This window comes from Agelaius tricolor, unplaced genomic scaffold (assembly GCF_023055355.1).
Source record: "Agelaius tricolor isolate 1412-34295 unplaced genomic scaffold, bAgeTri1.0.p SCAF_152, whole genome shotgun sequence".
Lineage (NCBI taxonomy): Eukaryota > Metazoa > Chordata > Aves > Passeriformes > Icteridae > Agelaius > Agelaius tricolor.
In genome coordinates, this window is record NW_027269412.1 from 106,079 (window position 1) to 132,461 (window position 26,383).

Here is a 26,383-nt window from a genome sequence, read left to right on the forward strand (position 1 = left end):
TGGATTTTGGGGGTCCCAGGGTGGAACTGGGGATCCCGGGGTTGATTTTGGGGCGGATTTTGGGGTCCCGGGCTGGATTTTGGGGGTCCCGATGTCGATTTTGGGGTCCCCAGGGTGGAATTTGGGATCCCGGGGTTGATTTTGGGGTGGATTTTGGGGGTCCCAGGGTCGATTTTGGGCTTCCTGGGTTGATTTTGGGGTCCCAGGGGGATTTGGTGGTCCCGATGTCGATTTTGGGGTCCCCAGGGTCGATTTTGGGGTCCCCAGGTTGGATTTTGGGGGTTCCCATGAGCCGCCCCCGCCCTGAGCCGCCCCCGCCCCTCTCATTTCCCTCTCCCCACCACAAAAATCCCCCCACATTTTCCTCATTTTCGGGGTTTTTCCCCCATTTTTGTTTTGTTGGTTTTTTTTTATTATTTTGGGGTTTTTTTGTTTGTTTTTTTCCATGCAAACCCCCCCCGGCGCTGAGGGGGTTAAAAATGGGGAGGGGGCACAAAAGGGGAGGGGGGGGGACCCCAAAACCCTCCCCCCCCCCATTTTATAGCAGCAGAACCAGAGCCCCCCCCCCAAAAAAGGGCTCAGAAATTTTTAATTTTTTTTTGGGGGGGGGGTCCCCAAAATTCAAACCCCGCCCCCAAATTCATCGATTGGGGGGGGGGCGAATTTGGGGAGGGGGATTTTGGGGGACCCCCCCCCCCCCCCCCAAACACCCCCGAAGGTTTCGTCAGGTCAGGGACCCTGTGGGGGAGGGGAATAAATGAGGGGAGGGGTCCCCAAAAATGAGGAACCCCCCCCCACCCAAAATTGGGGGACCCCCCCCTCAAATTTCTTAATCCCCCCCTAAAAAAACCCCAAAATTCCCCCCAAAATTGAGGACCCCCCCCCAAAATTGGACACCCAAGACCCCTCCCCAATTTCAGACACCCCCCAAAAATTGGGGACCCCCACCCAAAATTGGGGACACCCCTCAAATTCCTCAAAGCGCCCCCTAAAAAAACCCCAAAATTCCTCCCAAAATTGAGACCCCTCCCCAAATTTCTCAGCCCCAGACCCCCCCAAAATTGGGGACCCCCCCTCAAATTCCTCAAAGCCCCCCCTAAAAAAACCCAAAAATTCCCCCCAAAATTGGACACCCAAGACCCCTCCCCAATTTCCGGCCCATCCCAAAAATTTTGGGGACCCCCACCCAAAATTGGGGACCCCCCCTCAAATTCCTCAAAGCCCCCCCAAAAAAAAACCCCAAAATTCACCCAAAATTGAGACCCCTCCCCAAATATTTCAGCCCCAAACCCCCCAAAATAAGAAACGCCCCCTCCCCAAAATTGGGGACCCCCCCACCCAAAATTGGGGACCCCCCCCTCAAATTCCTAAAGCCCCCCCTAAAAAAAAAACCAAAATTCCCCCCAAAATTGAGACCCCCCCCAAAATTGGACACCCAAGACCCCTCCCCAATTTCCGCCCCATCCCAAAAATTTTGGGGACCCACCCCTCCCCAAATTTGGGGCCCCGCCCCCCTCACCGTTAACAGGAGTAGGTCCGGACCGAGACCCCCCCATCGCCCCTCGGGGGGGGCAGCGAATTTCCTGGGGGGGGAAAAAGGGGATGGGGGAGGTCAGGACCCCCCCCCCCAAAAAAAAAAAAATTCCAAAAAATCCCAAAAAAATCCCCGAAAAATTCCCCAAAAAATCCCAAAAAACCTCACAGAATCCCCCAAAATCCTGGGACCCCCAAGACCCCTCCCCAAATCACCCCAGATCCCCGAAATCCCCCAGACCCCCAAATCCTCCCCAAATCCCCCCCCAAAAGCCCCAAGACCCCCTGAAATCCCCCCAAAGATGCCCTAGACCCCCAAAATCCACCCAAGTCCCTCCCAAAAACCACCCCAAAAATCCCCTCAAAACCCCAGAATCCCCCCTTCCAAGACCCCTCCCCAAATTCCCCCAACTCAACCCCAGAACCCCAAATTTAACCCCAAAATCCCCCCAAATCCCTCCCCAAATCTTCCCAAAATCCCCCCAAAATCCACTCAAATTCCCCCCAAACATCCCAAAATCCCTCCAAGACCCCTCCCCAAATCCCCCCAAAATTCACTCAAAATCCCCAAAATCCCCCAAAATCCCCTCAAATAGCCCCCAAAATCCCACCCAAAATCCCCCCAAAATCCCCCCCCCAAAATCCCTCCAAGACCCCTCCCCAAATCCCCCCCAAACCCCCCCCAAAATCCCCTCAATCCCAATCCCCCAAAACCCCCAAAATCCCCTCAAACCCTCCCCAAAATCCCCCCCAAAATGCCCCCTCAAACCCCTCCAAGACCCCTCCCCAAATCCCCCCCAAATCCCCCCAAAATCCACTCAAACCCCCCCAAAATCCCCCCCGAAATGCCCCCCAAATCCCCCAAAATCCCTCAAAACCCCCCTTAATCCCCTCAAATCCCCCCAAAACCCCCTCAAAACCCCCCCAAAATCTCCCCCAAAATCCCCCCAAATCCCCAAACCCCCCGAGCCCCCTCCCCAAATCCCCCAAAATCCCCCCCAAAATCCCCCCAAAATCCCCTCAAACCCTCCCCAAAACACCCTGAAACCCCCCCGGGCCCCCTCCCCAAAATCCCCTCACATCCCCCCAAGACCCCCTCCCCAAACTCCCCAAAAACCACCCCAAAAATCCCCCCAAAATCCCCTCAAATGCCCCCCAAAATCCACTCAAACCCCCACAAATCCCCCCAAAATCCCCCCCAAATCTCCTCAAAAATCCCCTCAAACCCTCCCCAAAATCCCCCCCAAAATCCCCCCTTAACCCCCTCAAATGCCCCCAAAACCCCCCAAAATCCCCCCAAATCCCCCCCAAAATCCCTCCAAGACCCCTCCCCAAACCCCCCCCAAAATCCCCCCGAATCCCCCCAAAACCCCCCAAAATCCCCTCAAAACCCCCCAAATCCCCCAAATCTCCCCCAAAATCCCCCCAAATCCCCTCAAAATCCCCCCCAAATCCCCTCAAACCCTCCCCCAAAAATCCCCTCAAAATCTCCCCCAATATCCCCTCCAAATCCCCCCAAATCGCCCCAAACCCTTCCAAGACCCCTCCCCAAAATCACCCCCAAAACCCCCTCAAACCCCCCCCAAAATCCCCCTCAAATCCCTCCAACCCCCCCCCAAAATCCCCCCAAACCCCCTCAAATCCCCCCCAAAATCCCCTCAAATACCCCCCAAACCCCCTCAAACCCCCCCGAGCCCCCCCCAAATCCCCCCAAACCCCCCTCAAACCCCCCCAAATTCCCCTCAAAAATCCCCTCAAAACCCCCCAAAAATCCCCCCTCAAATCCCCCCCAAAATCCCCCCCAAACCCCCCCCAAACCCCCCCCAAATCCCCCCTCACCCCCCTCGCCCCCTCCCCAAATCCCGCCCCCCCCTCACCGTCGGGCTGGACCTTGCGCAGGGGCAGGGGCGGCGTCCCCAGGGGTCCCCCCCGGAAGTTGGGGGGCAGCATCTCGGCCGCGTCGGGACCCGCAGCGCCCCGCAGCTCCTTCTCCCGGAACAGCTTCCGCCAGCTCGGCGAGCGGCTGAACGGTCCTGGGGGCGTCCTATGGGGGACCCCGGGGTCACAGAGAGCCCCCAGACCCAATTCCGGATCGTGGGAGGGGGTTTGGGGGGGTTAAATTGGGATTTTGGGGGGTTTGGGGTCACAGCTCCTTCTCCCGGAACAGCTTCCGCCAGCTCGGCGAGCGGCTGAACGGTCTGGGGGCGTCCTATGGGGGACCCCGGGGTCACAGAGAGCCCCCAGACCCAATTCCGGGTGGTGGGAGGGGGATTTGGGGGGGATTAAAGTGAATTTTGGGGGTTTAAAGTGAATTTGGGGGGATTTTGGGGGGGTTTGGGGTCACAGCTCCTTCTCCCGGAACAGCTTCCGCCAGCTCGGCGAGCGGCTGAAGGGTCTGGGGGCGTCCTGGGGGCAGCCCGGGGTCAGAGAGAGACCCCAGACCCAATTCCGGATCGTGGGAGGGGGGTTTGGGGGGGATAAAGTGAGATCTTGGGGGGTTAAATTGGGATTTTGGGGGGTTAAATTGGGATTTTGGGGCGATTTTGGGGGGTTTGGGGGTCACAGCTCCTTCTCCCGGAACAGCTTCCGCCAGCTCGGCGAGCGGCTGAACGGTCTGGGGGCGTCCTATGGGGGCACCCCAAAATCACAGAGAGACCCCAGACCCAATTCCGGGTGGTGGGAGGGGGATTTGGGGGGGTTAAATTGGGATTTTGGGGGGATTTTGGGGGGGTTAAATTGGGATTTTGGGGGTTTTTTTTTGGGGGGTTTGGGGGTCCTTGGGGAGCGGCTGAGGGTCGGGGGGCGTCCTGGGGGCGGCCCGGGGTCACAGAGAGACCCCAGACCCAATTCCGGGTGGTGGGAGGGGTTAAAGTGAATTTTGGGGGGTTAAAATGGGATTTTTCGGGGTTAAAAATGGGATTTTGGGGCGATTTTGGGGGGTTAAATTGGGATTTTAGTCGGGATTTGGGGTCACTGGGGAGTAGCTGAAGGGTCTGGGGGCGTCCTATGGGGACCCCAAAATCACAGAGAGACCCCAGACCCAATTCCGGATGGTGGGAGGGGGGTTTGGGGGGTTAAATTGGGATTTTGGGGGGCTTGGGGTCACTGGGGAGCGGCTGAAGGGTCTGGGGGGCGTCCTGGGATGGGCACCCCGAAATCACAGAGAGCCCCCAGACCCAATTCCGGATGGTGGGAAGGGGATTTTGGGGGGGTTAAAGTGAATTTTGGGGGCATTTGGGGAGATTTTGGGGGGTGAATTTGGGGAATTTTGGGGTGATTTGGAAGGATTTTGGTGGGAATTTTGGGGGGGATTTGGGCTGGATTAGGGGAATTTTGGGGTGAATTTTGGGGGGATTTTGGGGTGAATTTTGGGGGGATTTTGGGGGGATTTTTGGGTGAATTTTGGGTGAATTTGGGGTGAATTTTGGGGGGATTTTGGGGTGAATTTGGGGGATTTTTGGGGTGAATCTGGGGGGACTTGCAGGGATTTGGCGGGGGGGGATTTTGTGGGGGATTTTGGGTGGATTTGGGGAATTTTGGGGAGAATTTGGAGCAAGTTTTGGGGTGGATTTGGGGCGGATTTTGGGGTGGATTTGGGGCAGATTTTGCGGGGAATTTTGGGAGGTTTAGGGGGGGGATTTTGGGGTGGATTTGGGGCAAGTTTTGGGGTGGATTTGGGGTGGATTTTGGGGTGGATTTGGGGTGGATTTTGCGGGGAATTTTGGGAGGTTTAGGGGGCGGATTTTGGGGCGGATTTGGGGAATTTTCGGTGGATTGGGAAATTTTGGGGAGAATTTGGGGCAAGTTTTGGGGTGGATTTTGCGGGGAATTTTGGGAGGTTTAGGGGGCGGATTTTGGGGCGGATTTGGGGAATTTTGGGGGGAACTTGGGGCAAGTTTTGGGGTGGATTTGGGGCGGATTTTGCGGGGAATTTTGGGAGGTTTATGGGGCGGATTTTGGGGCGGATTTGGGGAATTTTCGGTGGATTTGGTGCCCCGGGGGTGGGCGGGGGTCCGGGGGGGCGTGGTCTGGGGGGGTCCCGCCCCTCCCCTCCCCTCCCCCACCTCATCGAGGCGCCGCTCGGTGCCCGCCGAGATCAAAGCGCTGAACTCCTTCTCCAGGAGCTGCCGAGCCTGGGGACATTGGGGACACATTGGGGACATCGAGGGACATCGGGGACAATGGGAGGATTGGGGACATTGGGGACATTGGGGACAATGGGGGACATCGGGGGCATTGGGGGACATTGGGGACACATTGGGGACATTGGGGACATTGGGGACATCGGGGACATCGGGGACATCGGGGACATCGGGGGATTGGGGACACTGGGGACATTGGGGACATCGGGGGGCATTGGGGGACATCGGGGGATTGGGGATAATGGGGGGATTGGGGACACTGGGGGGACATTGGGGGGACATTGGGGACACATTGGGGACATTGGGGTCAATGGGGACATTGGGGATAATGGGGGGATTGGGGACATTGGGGACATCGGGGGACATTGGGGACAATGGGGACATCGGGACATTGGGGATAATGGGGGGATTGGGGACAATGGGGGACAATGGGGGACATCGGGGGACATTGGGGACATTGGGGGACATTGGGGACATTGGGGACAATGGGGGGATTGGAGACATTGGGGACAATGGGGGACATCGGGGGACATTGGGGATAATGGGGACATTGGGGACACATTGGGGACACATTGGTGGCATCGGGGACATTGGGGATAATGGGAGGATTGGGGACAGCGGGGACATTGGGGACACAGCGGGGACATTGGGGACACAGTGGGGGGATTGGGGACATTGGGGACAATGGGGACACATCGGGGACATCGGGGACATTGGGGATAATGGGGGGACTGGGGAAATTGGGGACACTGAGGACGCATCGGGGACATTGGGGGGATTGGGGGACATCGGAGACACATCAGGGACTCAGAAACATCAGGGACACATCAGGGACACATCAGGGACATTGGGGGGATTGGGAGGACATGGGGACCAGTCCCTCCCAGTCCATCCCAAATCCCTCCCCAGTTCATCCCAGTCCCTCCCAGTGTATCCCAATCCTCTCCCCAGTCCCTCCCAGTCCCTCCCAGTCTATCCCAATCCCATCCCAGTGTATCCCAGTCTATCCCAATCCTGTCCCAGTCCCTCCCAATGCGTCCCAGTCCCTCCCAGCCTATCCCAAACCCCTCCCCAGTCCCTCCCAGTCCCTCCCAGTCTATCCCAATCCCATCCCAGTCTATCCCAATCCCCTCCCAGTCCATCTCAGTCCCTCCCAGTCCATCCCAATCCCCTCCCAGTCCCTCCCAGCGTATCCCAAACCCCTCCCCAGTCCCTCCCAGTCCCTCCCAGTGCTCCCAGTTCCCACCTGTGTGTTCTGGGTGGGGATCTGCAGCAGCAGGGCCAGGTCAGCCCAGTCGAAGGTGTCGTCGAGCGCCAGCAGCGCCCCGTGCACGCCCGACTCGCCCAGGTTGGGCGCGAACTCGCGCAGCCCCACGCTGCTCACCCAGGCACTGACCCGCTCGTTGGACCACACCACCACGTCTGGGGGACCCCGAAATTCATTGGGACACCCCAAAATCCCGATAGCGACACCCCAAAATCCCCCAGATCCCAAAAATCCCCATCCAGATACTCCAAAAGCCCCGAAAATCCCCTGAAAATCCCCGAAAAATCCCCACCCAGGCACTGCCCCGCTCGTTGGAGCAGAGCACCACGTCTGGGGACACCCCGAAATAACCTCTGGCACCCCAAAATCCCGATAACGACACCCTGAAATCCCCCAGATCCCAAAAATCCCCACCCTGATACTCCAAAACCCACGAAAATCCCCACCCAGATACTCCAAAATCCCCCAAAATCCCCCAAAAATCCCCCAAATCCCCACCCAGGCACTGCCCCACTCATTGGACCACACCACCACGTCTGGGGGACCCCAAAATCCCGATAGCGACACCCCAAAATCCCCCAGATCACAAAAATCCCCAAAAAACCCTACAGGGATAACAAAAACCCCCCAAAAATCCCCCAAATCCCCACCCAGGCACTGCCCCGCTCGTTGGACCGCACCACCACGTCTGGGGGACCCCGAAATTCATTGGGGCACCCCAAAATCCCCCAGATCCCAAAAATCCCCATCCAGATACTCCAAACCCCCCAAAATCCCCCAAAAATCCCCCAAATCCCCACCCAGATACTCCAAAATCCCCCCAAATCCCCACCCAGGCACTGACCCACTCGTTGGACCACACCACCACGTCTGGGGGACCCCGAAATTCATTGGGATACCCCAAAATCCCCCAGATCCCAAAAATCCCCACCCGGATACGCGAAAATCCCACAAAAATCCCCCCAAAATCCCCACCCAGATACGCCAAAATCCCCGAAAATCCCCCAAAAATCCTCACCCTGCCCCGCTCGTTGGACCACACCACCACGTCTGGGGACACCCCAAAATCCCGATAGCGACACCCCAAAATCCCCCAGATCCCAAAAATCCCCATCCAGATACTCCAAAAGCCCCCAAAATCCCCCCAAAATCCCCACCCAGGCACTGCCCCGCTCGTTGGAGCAGAGCACCACGTCTGGGGGACCCCGAAATTCCAACCGGGATTCCCAAAAATCCCCAAAACCCCCCCAAACCCCTTAGGACCTCCCCAAATCCCTCCAGGACCCCCCAAATCTTCTCAAGACCCCCCCAAATCCCCCCGAGACCCCCCCAAATTCCCCTCAGGACCCCCCAAAACCCCTCAGGACTCCCCCAAATCCCCTCAGATCCCCTCATACCAACGATCCCTCCTCAAATCTGCCCCCCAAATCCTCCCAGGACCCCCCTCAAAACCCCCCAAATCCCCCTGAGACCCCCCCAGATTCCCTCAAGACCCCCCCCAATCCCACCAAAACCCCTCCAGGACCCCCCCCAAATCCCCTCAAGACCCCCAAAATCCCCCCAAAATCCCCCCCTAAATCCCCTCAGATCCCTTCATACCAACGATCCCTCCTCAAATCTGCCCCCCAAATCCCCTCGAAACCCCCCAAAATCCCCTCAGGACCCCCCAAATCCCCTCAAGACCCCCCCCAAAACCCCTCAGAACCCCCCAAAACCCCTCCAGGACCCCCCCAAATCCCCTCAAGACCCCCAAAATCCCCCCAAAACCCCCCCTAAATCCCCTCAGATCCCCTCATACCAACGTTCCCTCCTCAAATCTGCCCCCCAAATCCCCTCAAGGCCACCCCCAAAACCCCTCCAGGACCCCCCCAAAACCCCTCCAGGACCCCCCCAAATCCCCCCAAATCCCTTCAAGCCCCCCAAAACCCCTCCAGGACGCCCCCAAAGCCCCTCAGGACTCCCCCAAATCCCACCAAAACCCTCCCAAATCCCCTCAGATCCCCTCATACCAACGTTCCCTCCTCAAATCTGCCCCCTGAAACCCCCCCAAATCCCCCCGAAACCCCCTCAAATCCCCCCGAAACCCCCCCAAACCCCCTCAGGACCCCCCAAAATCCCCCCGAACCCCCCCATACCCGAGGTGCCCCCCTGGCTCTCCTCCCGCCGCCGCTCCAGCTCCTTGCGGTCGTAGTTGAGGCGCTTCAGGCACATGATGCCGTAATGGAGGCTCACCCTGCATGGAGGCCCCCCAAAATCACCCAGAGGGTCCCCAAGGTCACCCCGGGGGTCCCCAAAGTCACCTCGGGGGGTCCCCAAAGTCACCTCGGGGGTTCTCGAGTCACCCCGGGGGTCCCAGGGTCATTTAAAGGGGGCTGGGGTCACCCCAGAGGTCCCAAATTGATGCTGGGAGAAGGGGCTGGGGTCACTTTTGGGAGGCTCGGGGGGTCCCCAAAATCACCCCGGGGGTCCCCAAAGTCACCCAGGGGGTCCCCAAAGTCACCTCGGGGGTCCCCAAAGTCACCCCGGGGGTCCCAGGGTCATTTAAATGGGGCTGGGGTCACCCCAGAGGTCCCAAATTGATGCTGGGAGAGGGGGCTGGGGTCACTTTTGGGGGGCTCGGGAGGTCCCCAAAATCACCCCGGGGGTCCCCCAAAATTCGCCTCGGGGATCCTCCAAAGTCACCCAGGGGGTCCCCAAGGTCACCTCGGGGGTCCCCGAGTCACCCCGGGGGTCCCAGGGTCATTTAAAAGGGGCTGGGGTCACCCCAGAGGTCCCAAATTGATGCTGGGAGAAGGGGCTGGGGTCACTTTTGGGAGGCTCGGGGGGCCCCAAAATCACCCCGGGGGTCCCCAAAATCCCCTCGGGGGTCCCCAAAGTCACCTCGGGGGTCCCAGGGTCACCCTGAGGCCAAACTTCCAATGTTTGCCCCCGAGTTTTCAAGGTTCCCCCCAAACTTTTCACCAAATTTTTCATCATTTTCCCCCAAGCTTTTCACCAAACTCTTGACATTTCCCCCCAAACTTTTCACCATTTCCCCCCAAACTTTTCACCAAATTTTTGATGATTTCCTCCAACTTTTAACGATTTCCCCCCAAACTTTTGACCACTTCCCCCAAATTTCTGACCTTTTCCCCAAACTTTCCCCCAAACTTTTCCCCAAACTTTTCACGATTTCCCTCAGACTTTTCCCCAAACTTTTCACGATTTCCCCCAAACTTTTCCCCAAACTTTTCATTATTTTCCCCCAATTTTTTTTACCATTACCCCCCAAATTTTCACTATTTCCCCCAAACTTTTCACCAAACTTTTCATGATTTTCTCCCATTTTTTTTTACCATTTCCCCCAACTTTCCATGATTTTCCCCCAAACTTTTGACCACTTCCCCCAAATTTTTGACATTTCCCCCAAACTTTTCCCCAAACTTTTCCCCATTTCCCCCCAAAATTTTCACCAAACTTTTCACGATTTTCCCCAAACTTTTCCCCAAACTTTTCACGATTTCCCCCAGACTTTTCCCCAAACTTTTCATTATTTTCCCCCAATTTTTTTTTTACCATTACCCCCCAAATTTTCACGATTTCCCCCAAACTTTTCACCAAACTTTTCACGATTTCCCCCAAACTTTTCACCAAACTTTTCATGATTTTCCCCCATTTTTTTTTACCATTTCCCCCAACATTCCATGATTTTTCCCCAAACTTTTGACCACTTCCCCCAAATTTTTGACATTTCCCCCAAACTTTTCCCCAAACTTTTCCCCAAACATTTCACCAAACTTTTCATTATTTTCCCCCAATTTTTTTACCATTCCCCCCAAATTTTCACGATTTCCCCCAGACTTTTCCCCAAACTTTTCCACAAACTTTTCCCCAAACTTTTCACGATTTCCCCCAAACTTTTCCCCAAACTTTTCACGATTTCCCTCAGACTTTTCCCCAAACTTTTCACGATTTCCCCCAAACTTTTCACCAAACTTTTCATGATTTTCCCCCATTTTTTTTACCATTTCCCCCAACTTTTCATGATTTTCCCCCAAACTTTTGACCACTTCCCCCAAACTTTTGACATTTCCCCCAAACTTTTCCCCAAACTTTTCCCCATTTCCCCCCAAAATTTTCACCAAACTTTTCACGATTTTCCCCAAACTTTTCCCCAAACTTTTCACGATTTCCCCCCAAACTTTTCACCAAATTTTTGATGATTTCCTCCAACTTTTAACGATTTTCCCCCAAACTTTTCACCACTTCCCCCAAATTTCTGACCTTTTCCCCAAACTTTTCCCCAAACTTTTCCCCAAACTTTTCACGATTTCCCCCAAACTTCTCCCCAAACTTTTCACGATTTCCCTCAGACTTTTCCCCAAACTTTTCACGATTTCCCCCAAACTTTTCCCCAAACTTTTCATTATTTTCCCCCAATTTTTTTTTTACCATTACCCCCCAAATTTTCACGATTTCCCCCAAACTTTTCACCAAACTTTTCATGATTTTCCCCCATTTTTTTTACCATTTCCCCCAACTTTCCATGATTTTTCCCCAAAGTTTTGACCACTTCCCCCAAATTTTCACTATTTCCCCCAAACTTTTCACCAAACTTTTCACGATTTCCCCCAAACTTTTCCCCAAACTTTTCACGATTTACCCCAAACTTTCCCCCAAACTTTTCCCCAAACTTTTCCCCATTTCCCCCCAAACTTTTCCCCAAACTTTTCACAATTTTCCCCAAACTTTTCACCAAACTTTTCATGATTTTCCCCCATTTTTTTTACCATTTCCCCCAACTTTTCATGATTTTCCCCCAAACTTTTGACCACTTCCCCCAAATTTTTGACATTTCCCCCAAACTTTTCCCCATTTCCCCCCAAAATTTTCACCAAACTTTTCACGATTTTCCCCAAACTTTTCCCCAAACTTTTCACGATTTCCCCCCAAACTTTTCACCAAATTTTTGATGATTTCCTCCAACTTTTAACGATTTTCCCCCAAACTTTTGACCACTTCCCCCAAATTTCTGACCTTTTCCCCAAACTTTTCCCCAAACTTTTCCCCAAACTTTTCCCGATTTCCCCCAAACTTCTCCCCAAACTTTTCACGATTTCCCTCAGACTTTTCCCCAAACTTTTCACGATTTCCCCCAAACTTTTCCCCAAACTTTTCATTATTTTCCCCCAATTTTTTTTACCATTACCCCCCAAATTTTCACGATTTCCCCCAAACTTTTCACCAAACTTTTCATGATTTTCCCCCATTTTTTTTACCATTTCCCCCAACTTTCCATGATTTTTCCCCAAAGTTTTGACCACTTCCCCCAAATTTTCACTATTTCCCCCAAACTTTTCACCAAACTTTTCATTATTTTCCCCCATTTTTTTTACCATTCCCCCCAAACTTTTCACGATTTTCCCCAAACATTTCACCAAACTTTTCATTATTTTCCCCCAATTTTTTTTACCATTACCCCCCAAATTTTCACTATTTCCCCCAAACTTTTCACCAAACTTTTCATGATTTTCTCCCATTTTTTTTTACCATTTCCCCCAACTTTCCATGATTTTTCCCCAAAGTTTTGACCACTTCCCCCAAATTTTCACTATTTCCCCCAAACTTTTCCCCAAACTTTTCATTATTTTCCCCCAATTTTTTTTTTACCATTACCCCCCAAATTTTCACGATTTCCCCCAAACTTTTCACCAAACTTTTCATTATTTTCCCCCAATTTTTTTTACCATTACCCCCCAAATTTTCACTATTTCCCCCAAACTTTTCACCACACTTTTCACGATTTCCTCCCAACTTTTCACCATTTCCCCCCCATTTTTGACACCCCCCCTCAACCTCCCCCAACCCCCTCAATTTTGGGGGGTCCCTCCCACCTTCCCCCCTTAAATTCGGGGTCCCCCCTCCTGGTTCTCTCACCGGTGGAAGGAATCGACCATCTTGAGCTGCCCCCTGAGCTCCTTCTTGCTCAGGTGGTCGAGCATCCGCGCGTCCACCAGCGACTCCATGAAGTAACTGCGGTACTGGGGCAGCCCCAGGCTGGGCAGCCACTCGTTCCCCACCCACTCGTGGTTCATGTCCCCGTGCGCCAGGATCTGCGAGGAATTTTTATAGACCTGCCAGGACCTGCCTATGGCACCCCCGAGGCTTTATATCCCTGCCAGGACCTGGTTATGGCATTGCCAGATTTTTATATCCCTGCCAGGACCTGCCCATGGCACCCCCGAGGCTTTATATCCCTGCCAGGACCTGGTTATGGCATTGCCAGATTTTTATATCCCTGCCAGGACCTGCCCATGGCACCCCCGAGGCTTTATATCCCTGCCAGGACCTGGTTATTGCACCCCAAAGTTTTATATCCCTGCCAGGACCTGCCTATGGCACCCCCGAGGCTTTATATCCCTGATTACAGCACTTTAAAATTTTATATCCCTGCCAGGACCTGGCTGTCAGACCCCCACCCACTCGTGGTTCATGTCCCCGTGAGCCAGGATCTGCGAGGAATTTTTATAGCCCTGCCAGGACCTGCCCATGGCACCCCCGAGGCTTTATAGCCCTGCCAGGACCTGCCTATGGCACCCCAAAATTTTATATCCCTGCCAGGACCTGTTTATGGCATTGCCAAATTTTTATATCCCTGCCAGGACCTGCCTATGGCACCCCAGAGCTTTATATCCCTGCCAGGACCTGGCTATGCCACCCCGAGGCTTTATATCCCTGCCAGGACCTGGTTATGGCATTGCCAGATTTTTATATCCCTGCCAGGACCTGGCTGTCAGACCCCCCACCCACTCGTGGTTCATGTCCCTGTGAGCCAGGACCTGTGGGAGGACACGCCGGGATTTTATAGCCCTGCCAGGACCTGCCCATGGCACCCCCGAGGCTTTATATCCCTGCCAGGACCTGGTTATTGCACCCCAAAGTTTTATATCCCTGCCAGGACCTGGTTATGCCACCCCAGAGCTTTATATCCCTGCCAGGACCTGGCTGTCAGACCCCCACCCACTCGCGGTTCATGTCCCCGTGCGCCAGGATCTGCGAGGAATTTTTATATCCCTGCCAGGACCTGCCTATTGCACCCCAAAATTTTATATCCCTGCCAGGACCTACCTATGGCACCCCAAACTTTTATAGCCCTGCCAGGACCTGTCTATGGCACCCCAAAATTTTATATCCCTGCCAGGACCTGCCTGTGATCCCTTTCAACCCCCTTTAACCCTGCCAGGACCTGACCAAGCCCCGCCCCATCACTAAACCACGCCCCCTCGCTGAAGCCCCGCCCCCTTGGCGAAACCCCGCCCCTTACCTGTTCCCAGCTGATCTCCCGCGGCTCCTGAGGGGGGAAAATGGCGGAGGGGTCAGGGGTCCCCAAAACGGCCGAAATCCCCTCAAAATCGCCCCAAAATCCAACCAAAATCAACTAAAATCTTTCCTGGAGGGGTCAGGGGTCCCAAACCCCCCAAAATCAACCCAAAATCTCCACAAAATCAACAAAAATCCACCCAAAATTCTCCCCCTGGAGGCGTCAGGGGTCCCAAATCTCCCAAAAATCTCCCAAAAGATCTCCCCAAACCTCCCCCAAAATCCCCCCAAACGCCCCAAAATTCCCCCAGTTCCCTCCAAAATCCCCCCAAATCCTCCCAATTTCCCCCCAAACTCCTCCAAAACGCCCCAAAATTCCCACAAAATTCCCCCAAATCCTCCCGAACTTCCCCGAAATCTCCCCCAAATTCCCCAAAATTGCCCCAAATCTCCCTCAAATTCCCCCCAAATCTCCCCCAAATCTCCCCCAAATCCCTTAAATCCCCCAAAATATCCCCAAATGCCCCAAAATTGCCCAAATTTTCCCCAAAATCTCCCCCGTACCGCGGTGGGCGTGGCCGGCAGCGATTCCATCTCCTCGTGCGTCATCCACACATTCCCCGTGCACTGCGGGAAAAGGCGGGAAATGACGTCATCGCCCACGAGAATGACGTCATCGACAGCGGAACAACGTCATCAGACATGTGGGTGACGTCAGACTGAGAACCTCCCCCCAATTTCCCCGTAAATTCCCAAAATATTCCCCAAAAATTTTCTGTCAATTCCCCAAAAAAAATCCCCAGAAATTCCCCAAAAATCCCCCCCAAAATTCCCAAAAATTATCCCAAAAAATCTCAATAAATTCCCAAAAAATCCCAATAAATTCCCAAAACATCCCAAAAAATCCCGATAAATTCCCAATAAATTCCCAAAAAATCCCAATAAATTACGAAAAAATCCCAATAAATTCCCAATAAATCCCAATAAATTCCCAATAAATTCTCAATAAATTCCAAAAAAAATGGCGATAAATTCTCAATAAATTCCCAATAAAATCCCAATAAATCCCAAAAAATCCCAAAAAAATCTCAATAAATTCCCTATAAAATCCCAACAAATTCCCAATAAAATCTCAATAAATTCCCAATAAATCCCCATAAAATCCCAATAAATTCTCAATAAATTCTCAATAAAATCCCCATAAATTCCCAATAAATTCCCAATTAAATCCCAATAAAATCCCAATAAATTCCCCATAAATTCCCAATAAATTCCCAATAAAATCCCAATAAATCCCAAAAAATCCCAAAAAAATCTCAATAAATTCCCTATAAAATCCCAACAAATTCCCCATAAAATCCCAATAAATTCCCAATGAATTCCCTATAAAATCCCAATAAAATCTTGATAAATTCCCAATAAATTCCCAATAAAGTCTCAATAAATTCTCATTAAATTCTCTATAAAATCCCAATTAAATCTCAATAAAATCCCAATAAAATCCCAATAAAATCCCAATAAATCCCAAAAAATCCCAATAAAATCTCAATAAATTCCCAATAAATTCCCAATAAATTCCCCATAAAATCCCAATAAATTCCCAATAAAATCCCAATAAATTCCCCATAAATTCCCAATAAATTCCCCATAAATTCCCAATAAATCCCTATAAATTCCCAATAAAATCCCAATAAATTCTCAATAAATTCCCAATAAAATCCCAATAAATTCCCTATAAAATCCCAATAAATTCCCAATAAAATCTTGATAAATTCCCAATAAAGTCTCAATAAATTCTCATTAAATTCTCTATAAAATCCCAATTAAATCTCAATAAAATCCCAATAAAATCCCAATAAATTCCCAAAACATCCCAAAAAATCCCGATAAATTCCCAATAAATTCCCAAAAAATCCCAATAAATTACGAAAAAATCCCAATAAATTCCCAATAAATCCCAATAAATTCCCAAAAAATCCCAATAAATTCCCAATAAAATCCCAATAAAATCTCAATAAATTCTCTATAAAATCCCAATTAAATCTCAATAAATTCTCTATAAAATCCCAATTAAATCTCAATAAAATCCCAATAAATTCCCAATAAATCCCAATAAATTCCCAATACATTCCCCATAAATTCCCAATAAATCCCAATAAATTACGAAAAAATCCCAATAAATCCCATTAAATTCCGAATAAAATCCCAATAAAATCCCCATAAAATCCCAATAAATTCCCAATAAATTCCCAATAAAATCCCAATAAATTCCCCATTCTTTCCCCATTTTTTCCCCATCTTTTCCCCTTTTTTCCCCCATTTTGTCACTCACAGTCCTGTTGGATGGCGGTGCCGAGGGGCTGGTGAGCGACACCGTCCCCTCAGAGACCCCTCCCCAAATCCAAACCCTCCATCCATGGCTCCAGAAATTCCCCAGAAATCAAAAACCAGCCCCAGAAATTCCCAACAAAAAATCCCCATCAATTCCCAAAAAAATCTCAATAAATGCCCCATAAATTCTCAATAAAATCCCAATAAAATCCCAATAAATTCCGAATAAAATCCCAATAAAATCTCAATAAATTCCCAATAAATTACGAAAAAATACCAATAAATTCCCAATAAATTCCCAATAAAATCCCAATAAAATCTCAATAAATTCTCAAAAAATTCCCAATAAAATCCCAATAAAATCCCGATAAATTCCCAATAAAATCCCAATAAATTCCCAATAAATTCCCAATAAATTCCCCATAAAATCCCCATTTTTTCCCCATTTTTTCCCCATGTTTTTCCCCCTTTTTTCCCCATTTTTTCACTCACAGTCCTGTTGGAGGGCGGTGCCGAGGGGCTGGTGAGCGACACCATCTCCCTGACCGCCAGCCGCAGCTTCAGGCGGTGCAGGGGGTGCGAGATCCCCAATTCCCGCTGGATTTCGGGGTCCGACAGATTGGCCAGGACCCCCCCGCTGCGCACGTTGGTCCTGCAGGCGGCCACGTACCAGGCGGGCATCCCCACCCAGACCTGCCAGAAAAGCCCAAATTTCCACCCACACCTGCCAGAAATGGGGCTGGGGGCAAAAAACCCAAAAAAACCCCAAAAAAACCCCCCAAAAAACCCAAAAAAACCCCAAAAAACCCCAAAAACCAAGAAAATCCCAAATTTCCATCCCCAGGACCAGGCGGGCATCCCCAGCCAGACCTGCCAGAAATGGGGCTGGGGGCTTGAAATGGGGCTGGGGGCAAAAAACCCCCAAAAAAACCCAAAAAACCCCCAAAATCCCAAAAAACCCCGCAAAAAAACCTAAAATACCCCCCCAAAATCCCAAATTTCCATCCCCAGGACCAGGCGGGCATCCCCACCCAGACCTGCCAGAAAAGCCCAAATTTCCACCCACACCTGCCAGAAATGGGGCTGGGGGCTCGAAATGGGGCTGGGGGCAGAAAACCCCAACAAAAACCCCAAAAAAACCCAAAAAACCCCAAAATCCCCACAAAAAAACCGCAAAAAATCCCAAATTTCCATCCCCAGGACCAGGCGGGCATCCCCAGCCAGACCTGCCAGAAATGGGGCTGGGGGCTCGGAAATGGGGCTGGGGGCAAAAAACCCCCAAAAAACCCCAAAAAACCCCCACAAAAAAACCCCAAAAAAACAACAAAAAAAATTCCCCAAAATTTCAATTTTTTTTTCCCCAAAATTCCAAATTTTTTTCACAAAATTTCAAAATTTTCCCCCAAAAATTCCAAATTTTTTCCCAAAAAATTTCAAATTATTTTCCCCAAAATTTCAAATTTTTTTCCCCAAGAAATTCAAAATTTTTCCCCCAAAATTCCAAAATGTCAATTTTTTTCCCCAAAGTTTCAAATTTTTTTCCCCAATAAATTCAAAATTATTTCCCCAAAATTCCAAAATTTTTCCCCAAAAAATTCCAATTTTTCCCCAAAAAATTCAAAATTTTTCCCCAAAATTTCAAATGTTTTCCCCAAAATTCCAAATTTTTTTCACAAAATTTCAAATTTTCCCCAAAAAATTCAAAATTTTCCCCCAAAATGTCAAAATTTTCCCCCCAAGATTTCAAAATTTTTCCCCCCAAAATTCCAAATTTTTCCCCAAAAATTCAAATTTTTTTCCCCAAAATTTCCAAAATTTTTTTCCCCAAAATTCAAAAATTTTTCCCCAAAATTCAAAATTTTTTCCTCAAAATTCAAAATTTTCCCCCAAAATTCCAAAATTTCCCCCCGAAATTCAAAATTTTTTCCCAAAATTTCAAATGTTTTCCCAAAAAATTCCAATTTTTCCCCAAAAAATTCAAAATTTTTCCCCAAGATTTCAAATTTTTTCCCCAAAATTCCAAATTTTTTTTCACAAAATTTCAAATTTTCCCCAAAATTTCAAAATTTTTCCCCCCAAATTTCAAACTTTTTTCCCCAAAATTTCAAAATTTTTTCCCCAAAATTTCAATTTTTTTCCAAAAAAATTTCAAAATTTTTCCCCCAAAATTCCAATATTTTTTCCCCCAAATTTCAACTTTTTTTCCCCAAAATTCCAAAATTTTCCCCAAAATTCCAAAATTTTTCCCCAAAATTCAAAATTATTTCCCCAAAATTCCAAAATTTTTCCCCAAAAAATTCCAATTTTTCCCCAAAAAATTCAAATTTTTTTCCCCAAAATTTCAACATTTTTTCCCCCAAAAATTCCAAATTTTTTCCCCAAAATTCCAAATTTTTCCCCCAAAATTCCAAAATTTTTCCCCCAAAATTTCAACATTTTTTCCCCCAAAATTTCAAAATTTTTTTTCCCAAAATTTCCATTTTTTCCCCCAAATTTTTGTCCCCCTCACCTCCAGCCAGGACACCACGGTGGGGCCGTCCCAGGCGGCGAAGGGCAGCCCCTGGCGGCACGCCTCCTCCAGCAGCTCGTGCCTTAATTAATTCATTAATTAATTAATGAATTAATTGGCTCGTTAATTAACACAGAATTCATTAACCCAAACTGCAAAAATCCCCCCCAAAATCCCCCAAAATTCACCCCAAAATTGCCCCAAATTCACCCCAAATCCCCCCCAGGCCTCCTCCAGCAGCTCGTGCCTTCATTAATGCCGTAATTAATTAATGAGGTAATTAATGAGTTAATTAACGCAGAATTCATTAACCCGAACTGCAAAAATCCCCCCCAAAATCCCCCAAATTCACCCCAAAATTCAGCCCAAAATTCACCCCCAAATCCCCCCAGGCCAGGCCTCCTCCAGCAGCTCGTGTCTTAATTAATGAGGTCATTAATTAATGAGGTAATTAATGAGTTAATTAACGCAGAATTCATTAACCCGAACTGCAAAAATCCCCCCCAAAATCCCCCAAAATTCAGCCCAAAATTCAGCCCAAAATCCCCTCAGGCCAGGCCACCAACAGCAGCTCGTGCCTTCATTAATTCATTAATTAATTCATTAATTAATGAGGTAATTAATGCGGTAATTAACACAGAATTCATTAACCCGAACTGCAAAAATCCCCCCCAAAATCCCCCAAATTCAGCCCAAAATTGCCTCAAATTCACCCCAAATTCCCCCCACCAGGCCTCCTCCAGCAGCTCCTGTCTTAATTAATGAGGTCATTAATTAATGAGGTAATTAATGAGGAAATTAACGCAGAATTCATTAACCCGAACTGCAAAAATCCCCCCCAAAATCCCCCAAAATTCACCCCAAAATTGCCCCAAATTCACCCCAAATCTCTCCCACCAGGCCTCCTCCAGCAGCTCGTGTCTTAATTAATGAGGTAATTAATGAGGTCATTAATGAGGTCATTAATGAGTTAATTAATGAGTTAATTAACGCAGAATTCATTAACCCACACTGCAAAAATCCCCCCCAAAATCCCCCAAATTCACCCCAAAATTCAGCCCAAAATCCCCCCCACCAGGCCTCCTCCAGCAGCTCCTGTCTTAATTAATCAGTTAATTAATTAATGAGGTCATTAATGAGTTAATTAACGCAGAATTTGTTAACCTGAACTGCAAAAATCCCCCCCAAAATCCCCCAAATTCAGCCCAAAATTGCCCCGAATTCACCACAAATCATTAATTAGCTGATTATTAACGCATTAATGGACTCATTAATTGACGCATTAAATAGCTCATTAATTAACTCATTAACTAATTAATTGGCACATTAATTAGCTCATTAAGACATTAATTAACTCATTATTATCTCATTATTAAGTCATTAAGTCATTGATTAACTCATTAATTAGCTCATTATTAACTCAGTAATAGTCTCGTTAATTAACTAATTAGCTAATCATTAAGTCATTGATTAACTCATTAATTAGCTCATTTTTAACTCAGTAATTAACTCATTATTAACTCAGTAATGAACTCATTAGTTAGCTCATTGATAACTAATTAATTAGCTCATAATTACCCCATTATTAACTAATTACTAACTCATTAATTAACTCATTATTTTGCTCATTAGTAACTAATTATTAAGTCATTAATGAACTCATTCATTAGCTCATCATTAACTCATTATTAACTAATTACTAACTCATTAATGAACGCATTAATTACCTCCTTAGTAACTCATTCATTAACTCATTATTAGCGCATTAATTACCTCGTTAGTAACTCATTAACTCATTACTAACTCGTTAATTACCTCATTAGTAACTCATTAACTAGCGCATTAATTAGCGTATGAATTAGTGCATTAATTAGCTCATTAATTGACTCATTAATTAAGCCCAAATTAATTCATCCAGAAACCCCCAAATCCCCCAAATTCACCCGGGACCCCCAAAACCCCAAAATCCCCTCGGGACCCCAAAATCCCCTTTGAGACCCCTCCCCAAATTAACCCAGAGACCCCTCCCCAAATTAATTAACGGGGGACCCCTCCCCAAATTAACTGAGACCCCTCCCCAAATTCATCCGGGACCCCCAAAATTTCCCCTAAAACGCCCCCAAATCCCCTCAAATCCCCCTCAAATCCCCCCCAAATTAACCCGGGACCTCCAAATCCCCTCAGAGACCCCTCCCCAAATTCACCCGGGACCCCCAAAACCCCAAAATCCCCCAGAGACCTCAAAATCCCCTCAGAGACCCCTCCCCAAATTAACCCGAGACCCCCAAAATCCCCCCCTAAATCCCCCCCAAAATTCCCCCCAAATCCCCTTTGAGACCCCTCCCCAAATTAACCCGGGACCCCCAAAATTCCCCCCAAATCCCCCCAGGACCCCTCCCCAAATTAACCCGAGACCCCCAAAATTAACCCGGGACCCCTCCCCAAATTAACCCAGAGACCCCTCCCCAAATTAATTAACGGGGGACCCCTCCCCAAATTAATTGAGACCCCTCCCCAAATTCATCCGGACCCCCAAAATTTCCCCTAAAACGCCCCCAAATCCCCTCAAATCCCCCCCAAATTAACCCGGGACCTCCAAAACCCCCAAATCCCCTCAGAGCCCCCTCCCCAAATTAACCGAGACCCCCAAAATCCTCCCCAAATCCCCTCAGAGACCCCTCCCCAAATTAACCGAGACCCCCAAAATCCTCCCCAAATCCCCCCAAATCCTCCCCAAATTCACCCGGGACCCCCAAAATCCCTCCCAAATTAACCCGGGACCCCTCCCCAAATTAACCCGGGACCCCCAAAACCCCCAAATCCCCTCAGAGCCCCCTCCCCAAATTAACCCGAGACCCCCAAAATCCCCCCTAAAACGCCCCCAAATCCCCCCCCAAATCTCCCCCAAATCCCCCCAAATCCCCCCCCAAATCCCCCCCAAATCCCCCCCAAATTAATCCCGAGACCCCAAAATTCCCCCAAAATCCCCTCAGAGACCCCTCCCCAAATTAACCCAAGATCCCCAAAATCCCCCCTAAAACGCCCCCAAATCCCCCCCAAATTAATCCCGGGACCTCCAAAACCCCAAAATCCCCTCAGAGACCCCTCCCCAAATTCACCGGGACCCCCAAAATCCCCCCCAAATTAACCCGGGACCCCCAAAACCCCAAAATCCCCCTCAGAGACCCCTCCCCAAATTAACCCGAGACCCCCAAAATTTCCCCTAAAACGCCCCCAAATCCCCCCAAATCCCCCCCAAATTCACCCAGGACCCCCTCCAAATTAGCCCAAGACCCCCAAAATCCCAAAATCCCCCCAAAATTGCCGCCAAATCCCCTTTGAGACCCCTCCCCAAATTAACCCGGGACCCCCAAAATCCCCCCCAAATTAACCCGGGACCCCTCCCCAAATTAACCGGGGACCCCTCCCCAGATTAATTAACCGGAGACCCCTCCCCAAATTAATTGAGACCCCTCCCCAAATTACCCGGGACCCCAAAACCCCCAAATCCCCTCAGAGCCCCCTCCCCAAATTAACCCGAAACCCCCAAAATTTCCCCTAAAACGCCCCCAAATCCCCCCCAAATCCCCCCCAAATCCCCAGGACCCCTCCCCAAATTCCCCCATCCCCTCCCCCCCCCTCCCCCGCCGCCCCCTCCCCAATTTGGGGTCCCCCCCCCCCTCACTTTTTCTTGCTCCTCCTGTCCTTGTCCACCCCCCCCGGCAGCTTGGCCAGGCCCCAGCGCCTCGGGGGGGCCCAGCTCGTCCGAGGGGGTCCCGGCTGCAAATGGAGGGGAGGGGGGCGTAGGTGAGACCCCTCCCCAAATTCCCCCAAAAAAATCCCCCAAAAATCCCGAAAAAAAAGCGAAAAAATTCCAAAAAATCCGAAAAAATGCGAAAAAAAAAAACAGAAAAAAACCCAGAAAAATCCTAAAAAAACACCCAAAAACGCCCCCCAAGAATCCCCTAAAATCACAGAGACCCCTCCCCAAATTCCCCAAAAAAATCCCCAAAAAAATCCCGAAAAAACCCGAAAAAAAACGGAAAAAAACCCGAAAAAACCCGAAAAAATCCTAAACAAAGAACCCCAAAAAAAACCCCAAAATCACAGAGACCCCTCCCCAAATAGGGCCAGCTCGTCCGAGGGGGTCCCGGCTGCAAATGGAGGGGAGGGGGCGCAGGTGAGACCCCTCCCCAAATTCCCCAAAAAAAATCCCGAAAAAAAAGCGAAAAAAAGGGAAAAAACGGAAAAAAATGCGAAAAAAAAAACAGAAAAAAACCCCCCCGGAAAAAACCCAGAAAAATCCTAAAAAAACCCAACCCCCCCCCAAAAAAACCCCAAAATCACAGAGACCCCTCCCCAAATTCCCCCCAAAAAAATCCCCAAAAAATCCCGAAAAAAAAGCGAAAAAATTCCAAAAAACCCGAAAAAAATGCGAAAAAAAACCAAAAAAAACCGCGAAAAAATCCTAAAAAAAACCCCAAAAAACCCAAAACCCCCCCTCAAAATCACAGAGACCCCTCCCCAAATTCCCCCCAAAAAAATCCCAAAAAAATCCCCGAAAAAAATCTGAAAAAAACTGAAGAAAAACGGAAAAAACGCAAAAAAAACCCCGAAAAAAAACCCCGAAAAAAACCGAAAAAAAACCCCCAAAAAGCCCAAAAGCCTCCCCCAAAATCACAGAGACCCCTCCCCCAAATTCCCCCCAAAAAAACCCCCAAAAAACCCCAAAAAATCCCGAAAAAATCCAAAAAAAAGAAAAAAAAAACGGGAATTTTTTGCTTTTTGGGGATTTTTTTTGGGTTTTTTTGGTTTTTTGGGGTTTTTTTGGGGTTTTTGGGGAGGGGTCTCGGGGCTAATTTGGGGAGGGGTCTCACCCAGGCTGGGGCTGAATTTGGGATTTTTTGGGATTTTTTGGGGGGGATTTATTTGGTATTTTGGGGCCCTTGTTTGGGATTTTTTGGATTTTTTTGGGGATTTTTTGGGTTTTTTTGGGGAGGGGTCTCGGGGTTAATTTGGGGAGGGGTCTCACCCAGGCTGGGGCTGAATTTGGCATTTTTGGGGGCGGGTTTGGGGGGATTTTTGGTGGTTTTTGGGGGATTTTTTTTGCTTTTTTTTTTGGATTTTTTTGGGGATTTTTGGGATTTTTTGGGTTTTTTTGGGGAGGGGTCTCGGGGCTAATTTGGGGAGGGGTCTCACCCCAGGCTGGGGCTGAATTTGGGATTTTTGGGGAGGTTTTATTGGGTTTTTGTGTCCCTTTTTTGGGATTTTTTTGGATTTTTTTTGGGGATTTTTTGGGTTTTTTTGGGGAGGGGTCTCGGGGCTAATTTGGGGAGGGGTCTCACCCAGGCTGGGGCTGAATTTGGGATTTTTTTGGGGGGATTATTTGGGGATTTTTTGGTGTTTTTTCGGATTTTTTTTGCTTTTTTTTGGATTTTTTTGGGATTTTTTTCAGGATTTTTTGCTTTTTTTTGGGGAGGGGTCTCGGGGCTAATTTGAGGAGGGGTCTCACCCAGGGCTGGGGGCTGAATTTGGGATTTATGGGGGGGGGGTTTGGGGGGGATTTTTGGTGGTTTTTGGGATTTTTTGGGGATTTTTTTGGGATTTTTTTGCTTTTTTTTGGATTTTTTGGGGGATTTTTTGCTTTTTTTTGGGAAGGGATCTCGGGGTTAATTTGGGGAGGGGTCTCACCCAGGCTGGGGTTGAATTTGGGATTTTTTTGGGGGGGATTATTTGGGATTTTTTGGTGTTTTTTCGGATTTTTTTTGCTTTTTTTTTGGATTTTTTTGGATTTTTTGGGGATTTTTGGTTTTTTTGGGGAGGGGGGTCTCGGGGTTAATTTGGGGAGGGGTCTCACCCGGGCTGGGGCTGAATTTGGGATTTTTTTGGGATTTTTGGGGGGGGTTTTATTTGGGATTTTGGGGCCCTTGTTTGGGATTTTTTTTGGATTTTTTTGGGGATTTTTTGGGTTTTTTTGGGGGAGGGGTCTCGGGGTTAATTTGGGGAGGGGTCTCACCCAGGCTGGGGCTGAATTTGGCATTTTTGGGGGCGGGTTTGGGGGGGATTTTTGGTGGTTTTTTGGGGGATTTTTTTGCTTTTTTTTGGATTTTTTTGGGGATTTTTGGGATTTTTTGGGTTTTTTGGGGAGGGGTCTCGGGGCTAATTTGGGGAGGGGTCTCACCCAGGCTGGGGCTGAATTTGGGATTTTTGGGGAGGTTTTATTTGGGTTTTTGTGTCCCTTTTTTGGGATTTTTTTGGATTTTTTTGGGGATTTTTTGGGTTTTTTTGGGGAGGGGTCTCGGGGCTAATTTGGGGGAGGGGTCTCACCCAGGCTGGGGCTGAATTTGGGATTTTTTTGGGGGGATTATTTGGGATTTTTTGGTGTTTTTTCGGATTTTTTTTGCTTTTTTTTGGATTTTTTTGGGATTTTTTTCAGGATTTTTTGCTTTTTTTGGGGAGGGGTCTCGGGGCTAATTTGAGGAGGGGTCTCACCCAGGCTGGGGCTGAATTTGGGATTTATGGGGGGGTTTGGGGGGGATTTTTGGTGGTTTTTGGGATTTTTTGGGGATTTTTTTTGGGATTTTTTTGCTTTTTTTTGGATTTTTTGGGGGATTTTTTTGCTTTTTTTGGGGAGGGATCTCGGGGGTAATTTGGGGAGGGTCTCACCCAGGCTGGGGTTGAATTTGGGGATTTTTTTGGGGGGATTATTTGGGATTTTTTGGTGTTTTTTCGGATTTTTTTTTGCTTTTTTTTGGATTTTTTTGGATTTTTTGGGGGATTTTTGCTTTTTTTTGGGGAGGGGTCTCGGGGCTAATTTGGGGAGGGGTCTCACCCAGGCTGGGCGCGTCCCTGGGGGGGGTCCCAGCCTCCCTTTCTCCTTCTTGCCGAAGAGGCGGCCGATGGAGGATTTGATGCTTTTCTTTTTGGGGGGGGGTCTTGTGCAAGGGGTCGGGGGGGGCGCCGGGACCCTCGGGGACCAGCCTGGAACAATTTGGGGAGGGGGCGTCAGCACCGGGACCCCCCCGCTGCCCTCAAATACACAGAAAAGTCCCCAAAACCCAGGAAATTCCAGCGAAAAACCCCAAATTTCCACCCCAAAAACGCCCAAAATTTCAAACAAAAATGCCCGAATTCAGCCCAACCCCAAAAAAAAAAAACCCAAAACGGCCCCAAAGGCACAAAATTCCACCCGAAAATCCCGGAAATTCCACCCAGAGAGGCCCCCAAAATTCCAGCCCAAAAATTCCAGCCCCAAAAAGCCCCCAAAATTCAACCCCAAAAACCCCAAAATTCCACCCCAAA

General features: G+C 49.1%; 1 protein-coding gene across 1 annotated transcript; it reads right to left on the reverse strand.

Annotated features, from left to right (window-relative positions):
• Nucleotides 1-359: 359 nt before the first annotated feature.
• Nucleotides 360-26,062, reverse strand: LOC139586918 (liprin-alpha-3-like; the record flags this gene model as incomplete). The annotated part of the gene is given in 17 exon segments (XM_071420601.1): nucleotides 360-738; nucleotides 1,520-1,583; nucleotides 3,411-3,513; nucleotides 3,680-3,742; nucleotides 5,598-5,666; nucleotides 6,922-7,097; nucleotides 9,078-9,175; nucleotides 12,859-13,034; nucleotides 14,246-14,272; nucleotides 14,806-14,868; nucleotides 17,065-17,265; nucleotides 19,082-19,163; nucleotides 22,767-22,819; nucleotides 22,821-22,861; nucleotides 25,914-25,934; nucleotides 25,937-26,009; nucleotides 26,011-26,062. Coding segments are annotated over 16 exon segments (1,360 nt in total), but the record flags the coding sequence as incomplete, so codon positions are not given.
• Nucleotides 26,063-26,383: the final 321 nt, after the last annotated feature.